Source organism: Rattus norvegicus, chromosome 17, assembly GCF_036323735.1.
Source record: "Rattus norvegicus strain BN/NHsdMcwi chromosome 17, GRCr8, whole genome shotgun sequence".
NCBI classification, from domain to species: Eukaryota; Metazoa; Chordata; class Mammalia; order Rodentia; family Muridae; genus Rattus; species Rattus norvegicus.
The window spans coordinates 4996558-5020132 of record NC_086035.1 but is presented as its reverse complement, the minus strand read 5'-3'; the positions used below and the strand labels follow the sequence as shown (position 1 = coordinate 5020132).

The 23575-nt window shown below is 48.8% G+C and overlaps 1 protein-coding gene and 1 long non-coding RNA gene across 10 annotated transcripts in view; one reads left to right on the top strand and one right to left on the bottom strand.

Moving 5' to 3' along the window:
• Window positions 1-23155, bottom strand: part of Golm1 (golgi membrane protein 1) — a 52301-nt gene extending 29146 nt beyond the window's left edge. For 5 of the 9 annotated variants that reach the window (XR_005495817.2, XR_005495818.2, XR_010058935.1 and 2 more), the window contains exons 1-3: window positions 18534-23155; window positions 9568-9717; window positions 8444-8623 (exon numbers count right to left, since the gene is read on the bottom strand). Coding sequence is in view for 5 of the 9 variants with exons in the window: in XM_039096415.2 (XP_038952343.2) it covers window positions 8444-8623; window positions 9568-9717; window positions 18534-18740 (537 nt within the window). In the remaining 4 variants the exon portion in view is untranslated. 9 annotated transcript variants of the gene reach the window in all.
• On the top strand, window positions 9679-15784 carry LOC134482661 (uncharacterized). Its single transcript, XR_010059030.1, has 2 exons — window positions 9679-9809; window positions 10567-15784. It is a non-coding gene; the product is annotated as an uncharacterized LOC134482661 (long non-coding RNA).
• Window positions 23156-23575: the final 420 nt, after the last annotated feature.

Below are 23575 nucleotides of genomic sequence, written 5' to 3'. Positions count from 1 at the left end.
TAGGAAGTGTAAAGAGAACTGGGCGTGTCATGTGGAGCCCTGAGCTCCTTTAAATAGGTTTGGCCCCCACGGACTCATGTGTTTGAATGGTTGGCCATTGGGAGTGGCACTATGAGGAGGGGTGGCCTTGCTGCAGGAAGTATGTCACTAGAGGGTGGGCTTTGAGGTCTCAGAAGCTCAAACAAGTTTTCACTTCCTGCTGCCTGCTGATCTGAATGTAGAACTCTGAACTCCTCTCCTCCACACCATGTCTACCCGCACCTCAGCTATGCTTCCCGCCATGATGAAAATGGACTAAACCTGTGAAACTGTAAGCCAGCCACAATTGAATGTTGTCCTTTATAAGAGTTGCTGTGGTCATGGTGTCTCTTCCCAACAGTACAACTACAACCTTAACTTGTAAGACAGACCCCATGTGACCAGCATGCCCACGCTCATAGGTTTGATGACAAACACAGTGAGCAATTGTGGGACGATGAGAGACAATTACAGCTCACTGAAGCAATCTTGGTGCAGAGAGGACAAACAGCGCCCAACCTCAAGGGCGAAGCCTTTTTACGGTCAATCCTTCCACAGCACTGAGCAGTGTGCACCCATGGGAGCCTTACTGCCTACAGCAACGTGAGCCTCCAGGTCTGGGAGTTAAATCAATGCCATGCTTTAGAAAGTGTCTATCTCAAACATATTCGTGTTCCGTCTCTCTTGAGGCAGGATCGCTCTCTGTCACCGAGGCTACCCTAGAACTCGATATAAAGATGAAGCTGGTTTCCAACGTGCAAAGGATCCACCTGCCTCTGCCTCCTGAGGGCTGGGATTAAAGGCGTGTGGCAGGCCGACACCTGGCCGCAGGTATGTTCTGAGAGCAACAGAAAAAGGGACTGAGGCGCAATGCAACCTAGAATAAGAGAACAGCACACCTGTTTGTTCAGCCACCAACCAGCATAGCTAACGTCATTGCAAGACACCATCTTCCACAACATAATCCAAACTGTATTCAGGTCTTCAACCGAGCTGGTGTCTGGTTGCTCCCCTGAGGATAGTAAGGCCACCGGAAGAGGAGAACTGAGTACGGGGGACACTCAAAGAGCACATACCCGACGTCACGCTACTTCGTGGGGTGCCGATAACATGAGTTAAATTACAAAACTGTCTGTGAACCTAAATCAGACTGGCAGGTTGCGAATTTCCAACCTAGTATTTGCAGTGGATCATACTAACCTGCTTTCACTCCACCACTCTCCTCCATGGCAGGCCTGCCAATCCCTCCTACAATCCTACCCCAATTCTCTCCTGTAGAATCTACTGAACTCCCACCTAATTGCAACAAAATGGCTTTTTACCTCAAGCACTTCAAAAGCCACCTGACAGGTCACCTTTCTCCCCTGCTGCCCACCTGACTGGTCTATTTAACCTTCAAGCCTGCAAACTTCTGGCCACCCACGTCCCAGAGTTCGAGCTCCTTCTCTTTCCTGGTTTAGCACAACCTTTGGGAATGAGCTCCTCCCTGCACTGTAACACTCCCCTCTTCTCAGGACAGTCATTAGTGACCCGCCATCCTGTCTCACCCACTTCTATCCCAGCCTCTTCCAAGTGAGGTAAAAACAGAATGCTTCGTGGCACAACGGCCCTCAGACCATGCACAGCTGTTTGGTAGAGGATGCCCTGGACCTGCCTTAGTGTGTGCTTCGGGTACATTTTATCCAGCCTTCCTTCCTGCATACAAGGTCTGGGAAGCTCAATTCCACTTTCCACAGTCGTTCCCAGTAAGGCTTTGATACCAGCAAGAAGCACTCACGTGGGTGAGTGGCTCCCCCACAGAAGCAAATCTGTCTGGATCACTTTCCGCTCCTTGTAGTCACTGGTTCACCGCAGTGGACTGGGGTGCTTTCTATTTTGGTCTGTTGCTGGTTCCCTGTCTGGGACAAGTAGATAAGCTATCTCCAGAAACAGTGTCACTCAGGGAGAAGCCAGGGAGCTAACAGCACTTCAGTGCACCCTAGGGTAAGTGAATCACCCAGCCAGAGGCCCAGTCTTCCACCCCACCCTACCCCACCCCTGATTGCTCCAGATTTTGCAGTAGCTGGAATCAAATCCAGGCCCTACCAGGAGCTGTTCATCTGCGAGCTCCTCTTGCACACAAAGCAAGGAACAGGCTTTGGCAGCTTCTTCCCAGACCTGCTCAAGAACTTCATTTCCATCACAAAGGAAATGCACTCTAAGGATTTTCTTTGTGCCCCGAGGGCAAATTAACTCACTCTCTCTCTCTCTCTCTCTCTCTCTCTCTCTCTCTCTCTCTCTCACACACTCACACACACACACACACACACACACACACACACACACACACACACACACACACACAAAGTGTAAATGTCAAGGCAGACACAGAGCTGCTGGGCCAGCCAAGCAGAGGATGCCTCAGACACTGACAGAAGCTATTTCTGACTAAGGTTTGGCGAGCAAACATTAGCAAAATGGCAGGAAGATCTGCGTTTGTCCCGACAGTGCTACTTGGTAACCAAGGATCTCCAGCCTCTTCTTCTAGGTGGGCCAGACAGTAAATACCTTGCCTCTGACCCAAGACCCCAGGACATCATCAGCCCCCAATCAGTCTTCGGACAGAAACACAATAGAATGAATTCAACCAACCTTAGAAGACAGTGCAGAGAAGCACAAGTGAATATTTACAGGCTTCTGTCAATGATTAACCGCCCCCCATCCACCCCCAAGCTCCGTTGCTTTTAAGCAGAGTACAGGCTCCTGCCTACAATCCTAAAACTCCAGTGGCTGAATTGAGGACCATGTCCCAGGTCTAAAGAGAAGTAAATCAATGAATAAAGACAAATTTGTTTTATATGTACCCATATATGCACCTGTTAAAGGAAAATGCTGAGTTGGGAATCATGGCTTATGCCTCTAATCCTAGTACTTGGGAATCTGAGGCAGGAGGATTGCCGTGAGTTTAGGACCAGCCTGGGCCACATAGTAAGTTTCAGGTCAGACTACCTCCAAAACATGGGGCTGGAGAGATGGTTAGCAGTACAGAGGACTTGCTGTGCAAGTTCAGGTCCCGGTAGCCATGTGACAGACAGGAGGATTGTGGCAGCCGGTTGATCTTCAGCCTAACTGACAAGCCACAAACCCAGGACAGGAGAGACCCTGTCCCTAAGGTATAAGCAGAGGACATCGACAGAGGAGGTCACCCCAAGCACTCCTGTGGCATCTGCTCTGCACACACAGAGAGACACATCCATGTGCATAAACACATTTTTAAGAAAAAGAAAACTCCACTAAGAAATGAGGGCCACCAGCCTGAAGCTATGAGAATGGACAAACTCTCTGGGTTTAAGCCACTAACTCTGTGGCCATTTGATATGGCAGATCGAGCAGACACAGGCCTAAGGTCTTCTTCCTCTTGGCACCTGGCCAGCGAGAGGAGGTTGGGCAGGTGTGTGGGAAAGACAACAAGTCCTGCTGTTGCAACCCAGTGAGCTCTCGGGTGACAGGTGCGGTTAATGGACCCATGGCCAAGACCTCAGATGACTGTCAGCAAAGCCTTTGGGAATCCCAAGCCCCAGAGGTGTAGGAAAAACAAACTGTTCCCACAAAGCGTGTTCTACAGGGATTTAACCACCACTTCAAAGTAACCTGAGAGGCAGGGACAGAAGCCAGGCTGTACCTGTGTCTGTTCTCCTGAATCAAATGCACAGCTCTGAATTCAGAACAGTCCCCTGAGTGGGTGGCCACAGCTCGGTCTGGAAGCTGTGCTGGTGCCTGGGCCTGAGATGTGGAGGGTGAGCCAGCCCGACAACTTATGATTAAAAGTGCTGTGATGGCTGATGATTCTGAGCAAATACAGAGTGTGTCCTTGTGAAGACTGAGACAATAGAGTTTTATGACTGAGAATAAAAGAGAGCCCTACATGAAGCTGTAGGTGCCCTAAAAGGCCTGGACCACACAGACACTGCTTGAAACACCTACGCAGAGTCAGCTTGAAGGGTTTAAATGGCCCAGTACAGGGAATGGATGCCCACTGTGGGGAACGGAGGTCCACTGTGGATAACTGAGAAAATGAATTAACACAAGAATGCTATTATATCACCCAAGGGGTACTGGGCTCTTTTAATATGGTTTCTTCAAACTGGATGATCCTTACGCAACAAAAATGTCCTGTGGAATTTTCTTTCTAAAGACTTGCCACTGAACCTGTGGCAAGTTCAGCAGTAATCACTGCGCTGCTGAGACGCATACCCCAGCTGAAGACTTTATCACCTTCCCTTACTTGCATGCCAGGCAGCTCTAATCCAAAGAGCAGTAAAACCTCAAAGACAGACGTGTTCTAAGGTGGGATTTACACTGGCTTCAAACTCCTGGGCTCAAGAGATTCTCCGTTGCCGGGGCGATAGGCAGGCATGTGCCCTCAAGCTGAATGCAGACCTCTCACCTTCAACGAACTCTGAGTTTGGAGGCTTTCGGTTTAGGGTGTTCAGCTGGGAAAGTCTGCGCAATATACATGTACAGAATTTAAACATTCAAGACTGAAAACGCTCCTTTCTAGTCTTGAGCCATTTTAGAGAAGGGATACTCAACCAAAACGATTCAAAGATCACAGTGTCTCCGGGATATGGCTTAAGTTCTCAAGATGGGGAATCCAGGTTGGTCAGTGCCTGGGCCAAGGTCCAAATCTGCTCTCGGAGCACGGCCACCTATCTATGTGAGTGATGGCAACGTGGGGAAGATCATCTATGGAGGACGGATTAGTCGAGGCAGCTCTAATCCAAAGAGCAGTAAAATAGTACAGTAACATAGACACGATTGTCTCCCAACAAACTACCCATCAGCCAGCTAGGATTTGTCCCTCCCTCCACACTCCCTCACACAGCCGCTGTATGCTGCCTTCTGTGTTAACCCCACAGCTCATTTGGGAAAAGACTTCTGCATCTAAAAAATTATGATCATCCAAATATTTGAGAGTTTCCCCTTCCTCCAAAACTGAACGGAGGTTACCTAAAACACAGGGTCATGGGCTTCCACTCATCCAGTAACCAACTAGAGCTTCTTATTAAGTGTCAGCTAACATCATGAAAGACCTTAAATGGTCTGGCACTATTTCAGGGACTGTCATGGCTTAAATATGCTTGGCCCCAGGAGGGGCACTATTTGGGGGTGTGGCCTTATTGGAGTAGGTGTGTCGCTGTGGGCTTTAAGTCCCTCACCCTAGCTCCTGGAAGCCAGTCTTCTCCTAGCAGCCTTCAGATGAAGATGTAGAACTCTCAGCTCCTCCTGCACCATGTCTGCCTGGATGCTGCCCTGCTCCTGCCTTGAGGATAACGGGACTGAACCTCTGAACCTGTAAGCCAGCCCCAATTAAATATTGTCCTTATAAGAGTGGCCTTGGTCATGGTGTCTGTTCACAGCAGTAAAACACTAATTAAGACAGGAACTAAATAGTTCTAACTTAGACGGGAACAGTGAGGAGAGAACGAAATATCAACAGAAACTAAGGGCCAATTGATGTGATGTCGAGGGGACTTTGGGACCAACATGATAGGTCATGAAAATGGGTTTCATGGTGCTGGAGAGCAGGCCTCACAGTTAAGAGCACTCAGGGCTTTCCACTAAGACCTGGAGTTCTACTCCCAGCATGCCCATGGTGGCTCACAGCCATGTGAACTGCAATTCCAGGAGACCTGACAACTTCTTTAACCTCTGTGGGCTCCAGGCAGCAAGAGGCACACAAAGATACACACGGGCAAGACACTCATACAGACAGAACAAAATAAAGCTTAGAAAAACAGGTTTCCTATACAGTCCAGCCAGTCAGCACCCGGATTTCTCCTTGGATCTTCCAGGCTCCTTTAATTTACAAGGACAAAGTTTACCTTGGGAGTCAGTGCAAACATTGACATATACGCCATATATATATATATATATATATATATATACATATATATATATATATATATATATATACTGAAACAATGGAGTCACAAAGCAAATTTAACACATGTAATAACACTCAATTATTTTTCATTTTCTGGAGGTGGGCAGAACGTAGTAAATTCCTGTCACAGGTTGAATCTAGACTGTGCTTGGGAAAACTCCACAAGCATCAGACACTCCAAGAGCCCAGGGAGCAGGGCAGAACAGCTCACAACAGCCATCTGTCAACGGAGGGAAGCTGAGAACCAGGAAGGTCACCTTAGTGGGGAGTGCCTCATCAAACATCAGCTTAAGGAGGGTGTGGCTGTCCCAAGGGATGAACTAGACATGGCCTCAGCAAGGAACTCAAGGGGAAACTGACTACAGAGTGACAGAGGCCCGGGCAAACACCTGAAACATGAATGTAACAATGTACTGCTTGTGGATGTGTGGAAGTCCAGCAATGTGCGCTGGAAGGCTAGATAGTCAAGCTCATGGTACCAGCTTTAGAGGTAGGAGAGAAAGAGGAAGACAGAGGAGGGCTGGGCACAACCCAACTTTATCAATTATAATGACCCTTTTATGGTATCTGGGGGCCAGGCCTGGTACTTTGTACACGCCTTCTGAGTGCTAAAGTTACGCTTTCAGTTGTGCTTAAAAGATCTACAAACGAAACAAAATGCTTCTATCCTGTAAGCCCCGCTCACGTAGGTCGGATAACTGCTGGGATGCTGGGGGCTATTGATCACACAGCAAGCCGCGTGTTTTCACTTCTGCAAACAAGGTTGGTTGCTCCAACTACACAGGATGTGCCTGATCACACAGAGGTGGGAGGTATGCCACGATGTATGTTCACCCCTGGTTGGATGAAGTCTGGAAATACTTGGCTTTGTGGGTTCTGCCTTTATAAGCACCAGACTAATATGATTTGTAGCCATTCTCTGGGAATCTGAGGTATAGATCTGGCCGGTGTCCATTGTCCTGGTCAGTACTTAGCAAAACTTGGTTCAAATTTGGCTTAAAATTTACGGTAGTAGTCTCATTCTTGCCCAGGGAGATTAACAACCTGCAATGCCACCATTTGGGACGCAGAGGCAGGAGGACACAGAATTCTCAGCTGGCCTAGGACACAAAGACCCTGTCTAAACGTGTAACATTTGGGTGGAGCCCACACGTGTAAGATTACCGTTGGGTCCTCCAGACACGGAGCTTCTCAAGTGGAACCTCATATTTGCTCAATGCCCTGGACCACGTCACAGACTCCTGAGCAAGCTGGTGCTTCAGTGAGAAGGACCCCAAGACCCACCTCATTCAAATTCTCAGCAGGGCAGCAATGTGGATGAAAGGCATAAGGTGAAGAAAGGGTCTAAGCTGACATGGTTTCCGCCAACCCCAGAAGTGTGAATAAATACAATCTGGTTCGGGGGCTCGATTGGTGCCTCAGCGATTAAGATCGGTGGCTGCTCTTACAGGGGACCTGAGTTCAGTTTCCACCACATACATGGCAGTTCACAACCATCTGTAACTCCAGCTCCAGGGCATCTAGAGCCCTCTTTTGGCCTCTTTGGATACCAGGCACATACAGGAGCACTTACGTGCAGGAAAAACATTCATACACATAAACTAAAATATGAAAATCTTTTTTAAAAAGTAGCTTAGTTCGACATTTTTGTCAACTCGTTTAAAGGAATCTTACTGGCTTTTACTCTTAAATCATTCATGCAGAGCAGAGAAGGGAAGTGTTGAGTTACCCCCACCCACTACTCAGTTAGGAAAAGTTAAAACGCTGAGAAGACCCTGGGTCAGCTGATCACAGTGATTTAAGCATCTAGATAAAATGTGGGGACACGGGAATTCGTGAGCAATCTTTCAGAAGTTAGTCTTTGAGCCCTGATGCCCAAAGAGTATTGCTTTAAGTTTTCCCCCATGAGCTCTAGGGTTAAGTTCAAACCACACCATGGGCATAAACAACAGAGAATCTGATAGACTGACCGAAAGCCCGGCAGCTGAACAGCAAGCTGTGAGACTCTTGGGGGAGCTGACGCTGGCCAAGGGTGTCACCTTTCATCGCCCACTCCGCTGGGGAAATGCTTGGGGCCACTAGCACTTCAGGATCAAAGTTTCTCAGATTTTAGCATCTTTCCATGAACTTAACTCATTCATACCTGTCCCTAAATCCACACCTGTGTGAGTCAGCTGCTTAAAAGTCCCAGAACGTAGCACACCTCAGATATCAGATGGTACCCAGCCATGCATGTGACCCTCACAGAGAACGGAAGGAGAGCCAGCACCCCCTGGAACACGACCCCCAAAACTTCAGCCCAAGACTGCTTCCCTACCAACTTAGGCCAGTGAATACTGCAGTCACTGAACATACTTGACAACTTAATTAGTTACGATTAAATCCCATCCGTTGGCCCCCCAAGCCACCATTCAACCATTCAGCAGCCTCACGTGGCTAGTTGTGCTGCAGGGAGGCTGGCTACTCAGGAAAGGGCAATGGGGAAAAGGTAGGCCTTGCCTTCTCGTCCTGGTGTAACTTGTTGACGTTCTCCAGCTGGAAGCTGTGGCTGGACTGGATCCTGTCAAGTTGCTCTCGCTGCTTCTGCAGCTCGCCCTGAAACTCGTTCTTCTTCAGCTCTACGGCACCTCGCTCTGCAGCTGCCCTGCGGACCCGGCCTTCCAGCTCTACGATGCGTGTCTAGAAGAAACCCACAGCTGTGAAGATCCAAGTCACCCAGCTGAGACACTGCCAACTCCCTCAGCAAAGGTGTCACAGGACCAAAGCTTGCAGCCCAGCAGCCAATGACCTAGCCATTGAGGGAGGGGTGGGCATATTCTCTGCAGGACAAAGTCAGGCAGATCAAAGACAACCGAGAGACTGTCATTGTTTCATGGCTTAGGTGGGGTTCCTACTGCCTTGATAAACACCACGACCAAAAGCAACCTGGGGAGGAAAGGGTTGATTTGGCTGAACCATCCTGGTCACACACAGCCCATCTTTGAGAGGAGCTAAGGCAGGAACTCAAAGTGGCGGGAGTATGGAGACAGGAACTGTAGCAGAGACCACAGAGGAGTGCTGCTTACTGATTTGCTCCTGCTGGCTTGCTCCATAGGCTTTCTTTCTGTACGACCACCCAGAGGTGGGTGGCATGTTCTATCCAGTCAATATCTGCACAACCCCACACTGGGATAGGCTTACTCACATCAGTCACTAACAAATGCCCACAGCGTTTTCTCAACCGTGGTCCCCTCTTTCACAGAGGACTCTTTAAAACAAGCAGCCATGGCAAACCCAACCAAGACAGCATGGCCTCATCTACGATTGGGAACCTAAAATTACCACCCACGTGGCCCTTGGTTTCTCCAGTGAACTGACAGACAGGAATGGACAGTGTCCAGTTCACCTCTGCCAGCCAACATTCCAGTTCCTCGTAAACATTGAACCAGGGAGCAGAGTGAGGTCTGACCTGCGACTCAGTAGTCACAGAGCACGCAGTACTGGGCTGGAGGGAGGGGCCTGCTTGGGGGAGGGGAGTTGGTGTGGAGAGCTAAAAATACCATTAGCACATGCTGTCAGAACCCAAAGTACTCGGCTGCTTTAAACATTTAGTACTGTCCATCCACTCTAAAGAAACGAAATACCTGGAGTTCCACGCTTCTGGAGCTGGCAATCCAGTAGTTGAAGCCGAGGACGATGACACAGGCCACCAGGGCAGCCAGGATAAGGGGTGGAGACTTCATGCTCCGACGCCCATTTCCCAATCCCATCATCTTGGAACCAGGGCTGAGAACCTGCCAAATGAAAACACATGAGTTTCCACACTGAGGCTAGCATCCCCGAAGCAGACCACAGCCATCTTCACTATGGACAAGAAGACAACCACGTGAGCGCTCTCTCTCTCTCTCTCTCTCTCTCTCTCTCTCTCTCACTCTCTCTCTCTCTCACACACACACACACACACACACACACACACACACACACGGGGGGGGGGAGGGAGAGAGAGAGAGAGAGAGAGAGAGAGAGAGAGAGAGAAAGGGAACCATTCATGAAGAGGATATACCAGCGCCCAAAGCCCAAAGGTCTAGGTGCCAGAATGGAGAGCCAGCACCCGAGGGTGAGGCCTGTGGCTCGGCACCACACAGGGACCCAGACACAATAAGCTGAGAGTCCTCAGCGTGAAACCATAGCTCTTCCACCCAGTTGCTCTCTGCGTAGTGGGCACAGCATCTCCACTACTCATGCTTGCAAACAGGAATGGAGACCCTTGTTACCTTGTTTCCCTATCACATGAGAAACCCAACATTTTTCAAGGCTTCCAGAGAGGCTTTAAGTTGGCCCTAGGAAAGGGAGGCCTTGGCCTTTTGCCCTCACAGAATAGCTGCCATCCAGCAAAGGAAGAATGCCAGACTAGAAGTGAGTGTCACTGCCCCAACAGGAAGCAGAGAGGGACAGGGATGGGAGGCAGATGACAGGCTGGCTAAGATGAGATAGGACCCACGAGAGCCTGCAAAAAAAGTCCTATGAAACCAGGAGTCAAAATAAGCTTTTCCTTAAATCCATTCCATCCAGAACTTTGGTTACAGGGACAGGAAAAGGATAGACAGGTTGGTGACAGACAGCAAGTCTTCTCTTTATTGCAGGTGTCCTGATGACTGTTCTCCTTTGAGTCCAGTGTTTGCTGAGACAGAACTGACAGTTATCCCTAAAGCATGGCTTGTGAGTGTGACCCCAGAAAAAGGAACTTTTTCAGTGTGGCCCAGAGCATGATGGCCTGGGAAGGTTTGCAAACTGCAAAGTCCAGACGACCAGCCTGCTGATGGGAACAAGGGCTTCAGGTAGGAAAGTGGCTATGCAGGAGAGCCCAACATGGGCTGGCAAGGCCACACAGCTGGATCACTGAGGGACAGAAATGGAGAGAAGGAGCCAAGATGGGCGAGGGCTGCAGCTTGTATCCCTTGCTTTTCTTCCCCCACTGCAGACTTTATAAAATCTAAACCACCTAAACCCTGCAAACCTCCCCGCCCCAGGCTCTCCTGCAGTAAACACTCGAGCCATTTACTGTTAAAAGTCTCTGACTTTGGTGGTGGGAGTGGGAGAACGGGTCTACTATGTAGACCAAGCTGGCCTCAAGCTCTTAAGTCTCCAGTCCCAGCCCCCACAACTGGATAAAAGTCTCCACAAAACAGAGAAGCCACAGACACCCACGGTGGGTTTTCAACTACCGACTTTACTATATTTAAAAAAAAAACATTAACCAGCTTGGTTAACTTGCTTAAGAGATAATTTTGCTTGTTTTTAAAGACAGGGTCGCACTCTGTAGTTCCGGCTGGCTTTGAATCCTCTGGGATCCTCCTGCTGTAGCCTCCCCGGACTGGGCTCACAGGCCTCAGTGGCTACTAGAAAACAGAAAGGCTTCTGAGGGCATAGCTCAGTGCACTGTACCAGCAAAGCCCTGAGTCAGGTGCTCAGCACCCAGTGGACGTCCCCAGGTAACCCTTGTTGTCGCTTTTGTTTGGTGTTTATTATTGTTGTTGCTTAGATGGGGTCTCTCTGTGTAGCACTGGCTGTCCTGGATCTGTAGTAGACCAGGCTGGCCTCAAACTCAGAGAGATCCACCTGCCCCTGTCTCCCAAGTACTAGCATTAAAGGAGTAAGACACCACACCTGACCAGGTGTGAGACAGAGGGAGGGGAGAGACTATGACAGCAGGTGACCTATCAAATTCATTGTCACTTTCTAAAACTTTTCCTTTTTTAGGCCAGCGGGTGGTGGTGTATACCTTTATTCGAAGCCTTTGGGAGGTGGAGGCAGGTGGATCTCTGGGAGTTCAAGGTCAGCCTGGCCTACGGAGCAAATTCCAGGGCAGCCAAGTTTACACAGAGAAACCCGGGTTCCAAAAAAAAAAAAGATGTTTTTTCTTTTGCACAGAATTTTTTATCATATAGCTAAATACTTGTGAGCACTCAGATGAGAAGAATCTGGATAGCTTGCTTGCCGTTAAGTTTTCTGTCAGCTTGCCCCGGCTCTGGACACCTGGGAGGAACCGATTAAGAGCAATACCTCCTTCAGATTGCCCTGTGCACGGCTGTGGTACATTTTCTTGATTAATGATTGATGTGGGAGCTCAGCTCAGCTCAGCTCAGCTCAGCTCTGCTCAGCTCTGCTCAGCCCAGTTCAGCTCAGCTCAGCTCAGCTCACAGTGGGCTGTTCCACCTTCAGATAAGTGGTCCTGGCTTGTATCAAAAAGCAAACTGGGCAAGCCATGGAACGCAAGCCAGTAAGAGGTGTTCCGATGTGCCCTCTGCTCTGGTTCCTGCTCTGGCTTCCTTCAGAGATGAACTGGGGCCTGCAAGTCAAATAAAAATGTTTCCTCATCAAGTTGCTCTTGGCCTCAGTGTTATCGCAGGAGCAGGAACCTGCCTAGGGCACAAAGTCACCAAATCTCAGCCACACCTCTGTCCTACCCACAGGATGGGCTCCACCCAAACCCAGCGGGCAAGCGGGCAGCTAGTTCAAAAGCCACTGAGATGAGCAACCCTTCTGCATAGCACCCCGGTCTCGCTTTTGGTCTTGAGCCGTCCCCGAGGCAGAGATCAGCAAGCTGCAGCCCACAGCTGACAGCCGGCCGTTTCTGTACGCACAGTTTTACTGATGTGGCCATCTTCCATAACTGCTTTCCAGCTGTAAGGCGGAAGTGAACACTTAAATCAGACACCTCTGAGTAGGACCATGGAGGGGTTTAAACATTAACGATCTTTAAACTTAGTCACAAACTTCCTCTCACGGAGACTTAAGGTTAAGTCCACAAAGTCTGGTTAACTTCCTTTTTAAACTCACCAGGAAGCCCAGAGGCTACCTTCCTCTCACTTCCTCGTCCCCAGCTGTAAACACTGTGCTTCCCCCAATGCTGGATGTTTATAGTTTCTAGAAATGCTAAAAAAGAGAAAAAAAATGGCCACACAACTGGACGTGGTGAGGTATGCCTGCACTCCAGTTCTCAGGAGGATGAGGCAGGATTTTATGAATTCTAGTCTAGCCTGGGCTACCGGGGGAGTCCCTTTCACAAAACAAAACAGCCCCCACCCTGTATCCATAAGAAAGTTTTAGTAAACACAGTACTGAACTTTACTGACACACTAGTCCCTTCGTGCCAGGAGCCCTGGTGGATACCCGCTTCTAGGATGATGGTTCCATCCCTATCACGGATGGCTTAGTGTCTGCAAACAGCCTGTGCTGCTCACAACACCCACGGTGCTAAAGCTGAGTCCTCCAAGGAGCCTATACTGCTTAGAAAAGGACATTTAAAAAAGAAACAAACAAATAAAAAAAAAAAAAAACAAAAAACCTGTGATCTTTGTGCATTGCCTGGCTCCCTCAGAGGTCAGAGAGGGCATCAGATACCCTGGAACTGGAGTTAAGGGTGGTTGTGAACCAACATGCAGTGCTAGGAACCAAACCCAGGTTCTCTGCAAAAGCAACAAGTAACTCCCAAGCACTGAGCCATCTCTCCAGACCCAGGCTAACAGATCCTCAGCGTGGTTACTGGGCCAGCATTAGAGCTGTTGGAAACGGCAAGTTTTCTGACTCAAGGCAAACCCATGAGATTCCAGGACTCTGGCCAGGACAAGCAGACATGGAACCCAGAGATGTGGCTGGAGGCCACACCTGTTCCTGTTAGCTCCCTCCAGACAGGGTCAGCATGGCATCTGGTTAGACACCAGAGAAAGTGAGCCATTTATCTTTGAGGAATATTTCTATTCCCCTGCCCATTTGGGAGTTGAGGTTTGGTTCGTTTTCTTAGCTCTTTCGTGGCCTTCTGGCTTTCTTCAAGAGATACCACCACTGCCGCCTCTCTGTACAGAACAGCCCGTCCTCCCACCCCTAGCCTACGACGGTCTGTCCTGTGTGTGTGCGGGCGAAAACTGTGACATTGCTCTGTTTAAAACAGCCATGTGGGGGTTGGGGATTTAGCTCAGTGGTAGAGCACTTGCCTAGCAAGCACAAGGCCCTGGGTTCGGTCCCCAGCTCCGAAAAAAAACAAAAACAAAAAAACAAAAAAACAAAAAAAAAAACACACACACACACACACACACACACACACACACACTAAAACAACCATGTAGTCTGAGGTTCGTCTCTGTCTTGATCAGACCCTGCACACGTGCGGGCAAGGCTAACAGGCTCATCAGAATGAACCCAGTGCAGCCCTGTCTCTGCAGGACCTACAAAAGTGAAGCAGGAAAGAGGGTGAGGGATGTAGGGGGTAACCTAGTAACCTAGTAACCTAGTAACCTGTCTGCTATCTCAGTACCAGCATCAGGAGGAGGAGACACTGAACACCAGACCCCCAGTCCTGCTGTCAGGAAAACCAGACAAATCAATTATTTGACTAGTAATAAAATCCTGTCCCTGCAAGAAATCAGCGAGGCAGGAATTTTAAAAACTGGTAACAGCCAATGAGCCATCTTGAAGCCTCAGCTTCCCAAATTAAACTCCTCAAGGCCTACAGCCCTGGCCAGTACCTTATGGAGAAGAATCACCCAGCTGAGCGTCCCAACTCAGAGAATCACTAGCAGGAGTAAATCAGTGTTAACCTAGGGGAAGATAAGTCACCAGCGTATGAACCATAGGGTGAAAAGTTACAGAGCAGCCAATAGGGAATGTTTCTGGTTTTGCTGGGGGGAAAAATGTTCTTTTATGACATCCAGTGCATGAGTATATTTTCCAATATTATAGACAGAAAATGCATAAAAGCAAGGCCACAGATAAGATATATGATGAAGTGGAGTCCCCTCCCTGTTATTCTGTTTCACTGCCCCTCGGTGAACACGCTTCTTAATTCAAAAGTAAAATGGTGAAAACATACAACATAAGAGAGAAAGACTGAAACTCCAGCAGACTTAAAGCTGCATTCCGCAGCATTTTACAGCCACCATGTTTGGTACAGCTACTGTGCTATGTGTACATCATCAAGTAGAGTTGGTCCCCTTCACGACAAGGCTGCCTCGGCTAGACTCTGCCACCCAAAGAACAAGCAAGGTGGCTGAGGAAGGTCTCCAGCCCAGAGAGACAGAAAAATCATTCCACTCGAGTTCGGTAACTGAGAGGGTCCATTTCTACTTCAAACCTTCAGGCCAATCAGGAAGGACAACCCTAGGGTCCTGGTTTGCTTTCTACTGTGGGATAAACACCACAACCAAAAGCAACTTGGGGAGGAAAGGAGTTACATGTGTCATCTATGTCCATCGCTGAGGGAAATCAGGGTAAGAACTCAGGGCAGGAACCGATGCAGAGGCCATGGAGGAATGAATGCTGCTTCCTGGTTTGTTCTCCATGGCTTAGTCAACCTGCTTTCTTGCCCAGGGATGGCCCCACCCATGGAGCCTTCCCACATCAATCTTTAATGAAGAAAATGCACCCCAGATTTACCTACAGCCCAATCAAATGAAAGTGTTTTCTCAATTGAGGGTCCCTCTTCCCTGATGACCCTAGCTCGTATCCAGTTGACCAAAAACCAACCAGCACCTCTGGGGTCTGTTGTCTGAAAAGACTATCAGGGAAAACATTCACCTTCAAGGGAAGGTTTAACCACAGACCTAACGGAGGATGCTCCCACCCAGCTTCCTGGGGATGAAATGTAAAAAGCGAAGGAACAGCTGTCTCCTCTGGGCACCTTCATCCCAGAGGGTATGGGAGATGCTGTGCTGAGTCAGGGAGGAAAAACATTGCCATCCAGTCACAGGGGACACACACACACACACACACACACACACACACACACACACATTGCACACAAAGCATCCACACTTCATTACTTCCCACCAAGTGTGTTATAAAGCCATAAAATCCCGACAGTATTATTATTACAGCTGGGTGCTAAAGTCTGCACGCCCTCTGTCAAAAAGTCACTGGTGTGCTGGCCCAGGCTCAGTGGGGTACACAGGCACACTGTAACTACAGGAAACCTTATGAAGAACAGCAAGACTTCAGGACAGTCGTGGAAGGCCCAAATGAAACTTGTATAAGCAACACACAATTAAAAAAAAAAAATAGGACGGGCAAGGCACAGGCTCCAAACACAAGGTGTACAAAGTAAAATTTGCACATGATATAAGCAGGCCCAACAGGAAATGCGCCCTAAATGAACAGAAAGGTCTGAGGCACGTCCTTTCCTTCTCTGACATTAACAGTAACCACAGCTGAAGTAGAAGTCCTTCATAAGTACCATGAGGTTAACTAGTTAGTGCGTGCATGCTATCCGCATAAAGGGCGCTAACGCAGAGGGAGATGCAGAGGGGGACGCAAGCTTTGGGGATGAAAGGACTGATAAAAGAAGGGATGGAAAGAAGAGCAGACTGCAGCTATGGCCCTGTGTCTGTGACAATCTCTCCTGATGCATGGGTCAGACTCTCAGGTTTTGTGAGGCCAGCACCTCACAAAGCATGAGAAGGCCTTTCCCTCCGGAGGGAATCAGGAAACACCCTAAAACTTCAAGCCAAGTCTCTCCCGACTAATTCCACCAATAACTTCAAAAACCTGGAAAGCAAAACTGTCTAGGATCCCCTGAGAAGGTTTTTAGGAGTGAAGCTGTCAACGGATTTTTAAAGTGTTCAATACCACCTGCAGTTTCTGAGATTAAAGCTAAAGCCCGTGTGTGTGTGTGTGTGTGTGTGTGTGTGTGTGTGTGTGTGTGTGTGTATGCTATATATACATTTACATGTTGATGTGCACACACATGAGGGGCCCTTCCGTGACCAGCATCTTCCCCTAGGCTTTCAGTCTTTGGGTGAACCTGGATGCCACCAATTCAGCTGGTTAGCTGGCCAGACCCTCCAGGGCTTCTGTCCTGTCTCCCCGGCTGGGGTCACAACACAGATCAGAAGTCCCGAACTTTATACACACCCTGGCAGCATGTTAGGACCATTCTGCCTCCCTTTATTGTTTTCTTTCCCCAAACTAGAAATGCTTTCAGAAGAGGAGGAGGAGGAGGAGGAGGAGGAGGAGGAGGAGGAGGAAGAAGAAATAATAATAATAATAATAATAATAATAATAATAATAATAATAATGGATGGCATTTTTCATGTTAGATCTTACAGTAAATGAATCTTTAATTTTTCTTAAGAGAAAAACAAAGCAGATGTGTAAAGACACTAGAGCCTCGCTCCCTCCCCTCACTACCTCAGGACTTCCAGGGCTGCTCAGAGGCCCAGACTTCCTGCAAGCTCCCTTCCCTGCCTTCCAGAGGCCCATTCCCAGGTTATCTTTACTATTTGGGGTACTTTCACAGGACAGAGGCAGGCCCTCCCTGCTGGAGGTGGCTGTGAAACACAAAGAACTCACAGCTCTTTGTGCCCTACCCCTAAAAGCAAACAAATGCAAATCCTTCCCATCCCCCACCAGTAATTAAAAAGACTAGTCACCAGTAATTAAAAAGCAGATGGACTTCAAGGTTTAACAGCCAAAAAAGGTCGCGGCGTGTCCGTGTATCAAACCCCATCACCCCCGCCCCTGCCCCAGGCTCCTAGGCAAACATTTCTTTCATTTTTTTTTTTTGCTACAAAACTCATTGATTTAAATGTGCAAAATTGTACAAATGTGCAAAAGTGTGCAGAACGTAATAATCATTCCTTAAGAGAGAGAATTAGGCTTAAAATCCAACGTTTTTTTCTTAGCCTTTCCAAAGAATTCCACTAACAATTTCAGGAGCGCGTGCCCTGACAAGAGTCTTCATACTGACTACGGCTTTCTATTTGCAAAGGAAAATGACTCTTGCAGTAGCTGGGACTTGGTTGAACGCCTCTCTAAGATGAGTAGCAGAGGCTGCGATGCCCGGTGGCACCGCTTGTGGCTTCCCAGGCCTCCAGCCCTCACCTTCGGAAATACAGTTGTCCGAGTGACCCGCGCGATGGCCATTCATACAGGCTCAGCCATTGCACTGCTGCTAAACAGCTCATCAAACCTGTGTGCACTTCACCCCCGCTCCTAAAGAACGAACACTCCTCGGTATGTGAAAAAGTGTTAAGGACCCGAGACCCCCTAACCACACAAAGAAAGCCTCAAGCCTTGAAAATCTAAAAGAAAAAAAAGTTAGCACACTTTGAGACGATACCTGGAAACGGCTATCCTACAGTGACTTTCCCGACCTTGCTATTCTTAAATTGCTAGAAAGAACTCATCAAAAACTGGGATGGTTTCCAACCTTGTTTCACATTTTTCAAAAGCAATCTTTAACAATTTTAAATACAGTGTAGAAAAGAGTATCAAAATCCCAGCGACTGCTTCCAGAACAGACCAAAAGTTGCTCGGGTGTTCTGCCTTGCCAAGGAGCATCCTAGAAAGCCGGCTGCAGCTGCGGGTGACTGGGGACCGACCCTGGACCCGGAGGTCTCGGGGGCCACTTTGCAGGGTCTGCTCGGGCGGGAGGGGGCAGGAGGAGGGGGAGACAAAGGAAGGCGAGGACCAGGGAAGACAGTCGGAGGAGAGAAAGAGGACGAGGAGGGAGGGACGGAGAAGCGGGGGAGGCGAGGGGAGGAGGCGGCGGCCGAGAGGCGAGAAGCCGGAGCAGAGAGGCGGGCGGCGGCCGCGCTCATCCCACGGGAGAGCTCACCTGCGGGGCAGCGAGGCGCTCGGTCCGCTCCGCCCCGCGGTCTCCGCCGAGGACGCCCCGGGCGAGCAAGCGAGCGGGCGGGAGGGCACTTCCGGCGGAGCCGCAGCCCTGGTCCCGGCCCCTCGGCGCCGCCCTCCTCCGCCTGCTCTCCGACTCGCAGTCCTCCCTGCCTGCCACACTGCAAACGGTGACCCCCAAGGTAGCCATAAAGCAGAATCTTTTTCTTTCGGGACGGGTCTCACTATGTAGCTTAGGCTGGCCTCGAACTCCTGGAGCCCTGCCGACCTCTGCCTCCGAATTCTTAACTCTGGAGGCATTTACGAATCTTTGGTTATTACCATGCTCCTAAATTCTGACCCTGAACGCTAGTGTCATCCACACGTTTTAAGCCTCTCCTTCTTAATACATGGCTAGGGCTGACAACAGTTGAAGAATCTTTCAAGGCTTCCCAGTTTTCCTCCCCGAGTAAGGAAGCCTGTTCTTCCCAGAGCATTTCCTGAATACAAACAAACAAACAAACAAACAAACAAAAAACTCTTGAGCAGTGACTGGAGTCACAGTCACACCTGTAATTCCAACGCTGAGATGGAAAATGTTCTCGGTTTTGTTTTTTCAAGAGACAACTTGTGGTCATTTGACTGAGATCCCCACCACCACCATTACCTGACCTATTTGAAAGTTTGTTTCCTGGTTGATGAACTGTTTAGGAAGGATCAGGAGGTGCGGCGGGCGTTGTTGGGGTAGGTGTGTCACTGCTGGTGGGCTTTGAGGTTTCACAAACCCGTGCCAGGTCTAGTCTTCCCAGCCCTCTGCCTCCTGGTTGTGGATAAGATGTAAGATCTGGGGTTGGGGATTTAGCTCAGTGGTAGAGCGCTTGCCTAGCAAGCGCAAGGCCCTGGGTTCGGTCCGGGGGGTGGGGGGGGGGATCTGTAGCTCCAACAGATGCCTACCTACTGGCGATAGTCATGGACTCACCCTCTGAAACTAAGTGAGCCCCCAATTAAATCCTTCCTTTTTTAAGTTGCCTTGGTCATGGTGTCTCCTCACAGCAAAAGAACGGTGACTAAGACAACTAGACAGGACTCTCAGAGCATAGGGAAGTTGTTAACGACACTCCTACCCAGTGGTTTATAATTAGAAACACCAAGACCTGTGTGCGCGGATGAATTTTCTGAAGCCTTGAGGGTATTAATTCTGGATCAGCTTCCTAGGCTGTGTCGCCTTCTGAGGAGTTCTTCCCAGGGTGTTCTCCCTTCTGAAGGGGCTCTTGGTCACCAAAACAATACAGATAAGTGTCGCTGCTGTTGATGGCATGCCAGAAACAAACTTTAAGACCCCGCTACTGAACACCGCACAGTGTGGTTGCAGGACTTGGAGAAATCAAATGGACTGAGCCGGAAGTTCCCCAACTGGTTTTTACAGTGCTAGAAGGCACTACGCAGGCTGCTGAAGGGGAATTGTCACACCAGGCTAGGCTGGGGGACTCTGTGTACCATGCTGTTAGTATTCCAGGCAAGATGTCATACAATAGCGCACAGACTGTTCTGGATGCCTCCAGCGGCTTTCCCATTGGCTGGAAGTTTACAAGAAGGAATCTGATGCTTCAATTTCAAAGATGTCTTGAAGCAGTTTAAGCCCAGCTACAAATGAACAAAAAACCTCAAGGTCATGCCTCTCAAAGGTTCAAAATCGGGTGAAAGCCTAGAGATGAATCCCCTTGGGGTTTGTTGAGTAAAAGATAGACTGTGAAACCAGGATAACCTGTAAGATTGTGTCTTTGTTATTTCTCACAAAGCAGGGCGCCTCACTTGTTAGTTTGTAAGGTAGTCTGCGCTCAATCAGTGGGCCTGCCATTCAAGGCTGACTCCCAACTGCAAATTTGCATATTAAACTACTTGGACTTCAATAATCTTCATCTCTGCACTCTTACTATGAAGTGAGAATCATGGTTCCTCACAAAATCCAGGTGGCAAAGCTACTGCTGTTGTTGAACAGATAGGAAGCACCTGTCAAATGGCCTCCTGACTACACCTGTTCCAGCCACCAGCCGCTCCCTTCGGGGATTGTCACCACAGATGTTTATATTTGTTGAAGATGCTGGCATGACTGTTGCTGTACCATGATGGTCCAATCATTAGGAAGAAATCACCAGTTATACGTATCGGCCCATTGGAGGGTCAAGGGATGTTGTGGAGGGGTGGGTGGAAAGGCTGGAGGAGCTGGAGGAAGGGGCAGACAGAAAACACCGTCCTCAGAGCAGAGCGGCCATTACATCTTCACCAGGACAGCTGTGAGTACTTAACAGGTAAGTACTTAACTTACCTCATAGAGAGGGAGGTCTTCGGTCCTCACCTGAGATAGCAACCAGGCCTTCCTATACCCCCACCTTACTTTGCTCATGATTTGAATGTTACCTCAGGAAGTGCTAAAACATATAGACTGGAGGAAGTCAGCCGAGAGGGGGACTCCATTCTTGTGCAGCTATGGAACCTGTCACCGTCCACACTGGGGTGAGACTTTTCAGTGCTGAACTGTGTTAGCAGCACGCATCCACCTGCCAGGGAGCTTGCTACATTGTTTCTCCGAGTAAGACTTTGAAAGAAAACTGACTTTTCCTCCCCTACCAGCGGTTAAGCTCTTCAGCCAAGGAGGACTAATGTGACCCCCCAACCCCATTCTCTTTGGTCTGCTGACCTCGTGTGCAGGCAGCCACAGATGTGTGAGTTAAAGAGTGCCGTGACCCCCACTTGTCCAGAAAACTGTTTACCCTCAACCCTTCCCCCCAGCCTTTGACCTTAGAATCTGAACACTCTTAGGAGTCTTGGAGGACGGGGTGTAATATAGATGTTTCATTTATGGTCCAGCGCTGCCCAGATACTTAATCTCTGAGCATTGACCAGTTCTGGGACTCTGTATTAAACATCGCCCACTGCACAAAGATGATTCTAAATGCTTCCCTGATGAGGCTAATTCAGTGATTCTTAACCCTGCTGTTCCCAGGTGTGTGTGACTAGGTGCTGAGACATTTGACGGAACTAGCTTTGTCTTTACTGAGAACCAAGTGTTTTCTGGTTTCACTGGGGTTTTCCTTTGTTTGTTTGGTTTTTTTTGTTTTGTTTTTTTGTTTTTGGCAAAACTTAGATTTGGTAAATGTCGATGTATATCTATATATTGTTTTTCTGTGTGCTTTCAGTCTGTGTAAGAGTTGCTCTGAACTTTCTTTTCACACCTCTGTCTCCTTCATCTTCCCGTGTCAATTGCTGGGTCGCAGCATCCAAGTGCAGCTGGCTGCCAGATGTGTTGGTGATTTGTCTTCACAGCCCTGGTCTGTCAGTCAAAGCAATGTCTTTCCCAAGCTGAGGGATGGGTGGTCTCTCAGCTTTCTCTTTCCTGGCTTAACACATTGTCTTAGGGTTTTACTGCTGTGAACAGACACCATGACCAAGGTAACTCTTATAAGGACAACATTTAATTGAGGCTGGTTTACAGGTTCAGAGGTTCAGTCCATTATCAGGCCAGGAGCATGGCAGCATCCAGGCAGGCATGGGGCAGGCAGGGCTGAGAGTTCTACATCCTCATCTGAAGGCTGCTAGCAGAATACTGGCTTCCAGAGAGCTAGGACTAGGGTAGTAAAGCCCACAGTGACACACCTATTCCAACAGGGCCATATCTCCAAATAGTGCCACTCCCTGACCCAAGCATACACAAGCCATCACACACATCATTATAAATGTACTGTCTTAAAACAGCACCGTTTCTGCTTTAGTTTGGTTTTTTGAGGGAGTCTCACTGTGTAGTGGCTGACTTGGAACTCACTATGTAGACCAGGCTGGCTTTGACTAAAGTCCTGGGATTAAGGTGTACACCAAGGTGGTCCAGCCCCAAACAACACATTTATTTGCAGCTCTGTAGGTTGGAAATGTCACAGGGTTAAACTAAAATCTAGTTGTCTGCAGGGCTGCCTCTCTTTCTGGGCTTTGGGGAAGAGTTATGGCCCAGCCTTCTCAGCTTGTGATGGCTGCACACATTCCATATTGGGTCAGCAACATAGTAACTTTTAGCTCAGCTTCTACTGTTCGGCTGTTTGTGGAGAGGAAGGTGTTGCCACCATTAGGACTCCTACGCTTATTATGTGACCCCACCTGGATACTTCAGAATTCCTCCCTGCCCCGACTGACTCTTCAACATAAGACTTGCAAAGTCCCTTCAGTCAGGCAAGGAAGCCATAGCAGGTTCCAGGACACCAATAGCTTTGAGAGGGCATTTTCTGCCTGCCACAGACACATAACTTCAAACGGTCCATTACTCTGTTGGTAGAACATACCCAAGGATGTGTTAGAATTGACAGGTATGACTGCAGACTCTTCAAAAAGACCCCATTCTCTCTTTTGTCTCCATGGGACATCTGTGGGGCTGGTTCCTATTTACTCCAAACGAAGCCTGGCTTTTCCATTTTGGCCTCAAAGTCAGAGCTGAGAATATGCTAGAACCATACTGATTGCCCAGTAGAGAAACAAATGTGCACTTCTGCTCAGGAAGAGGACCCTCCAACAGACCCCAGGACTTGCTTAGACTCTAAATGAAGATCCCAGAGGGAGGAATCTGATTTATGTGACCATCCCCCAGCCTAGCACAGGAAATTTCTCTAGTCTCTGTATAGAAAAGTGGCCACTAATCCTCATTAAGACTCTGTACTGAGGGACCTTTGCAATGAGATCAGGATGCCCTTAAAAGAGGAAGGAAGCAGGCAAACAGGGAAAAAAAATTAACAGATATGCTCCATTTCGTCACGAGAGATCCCGAGAAGGTTCAAAGGACTGAGTAGCACAGAGCTGTCCTACAAAGAGAAACGGCATACAGCACGGGTGATACTTAGATTTACACACCTACCTGAAGGAGAAGTCTGGACAATAAGGGTTTGAATGTGCACACTTGTGGTTTGGCTCTATAGAACCATCTGGAAGACTGGTGTGTCAAAGGCTGTTTCCATGCAGTAGTGTGCAGAGGTGGGGCACTCACCAAGTGATGGATCATGAAGGGTC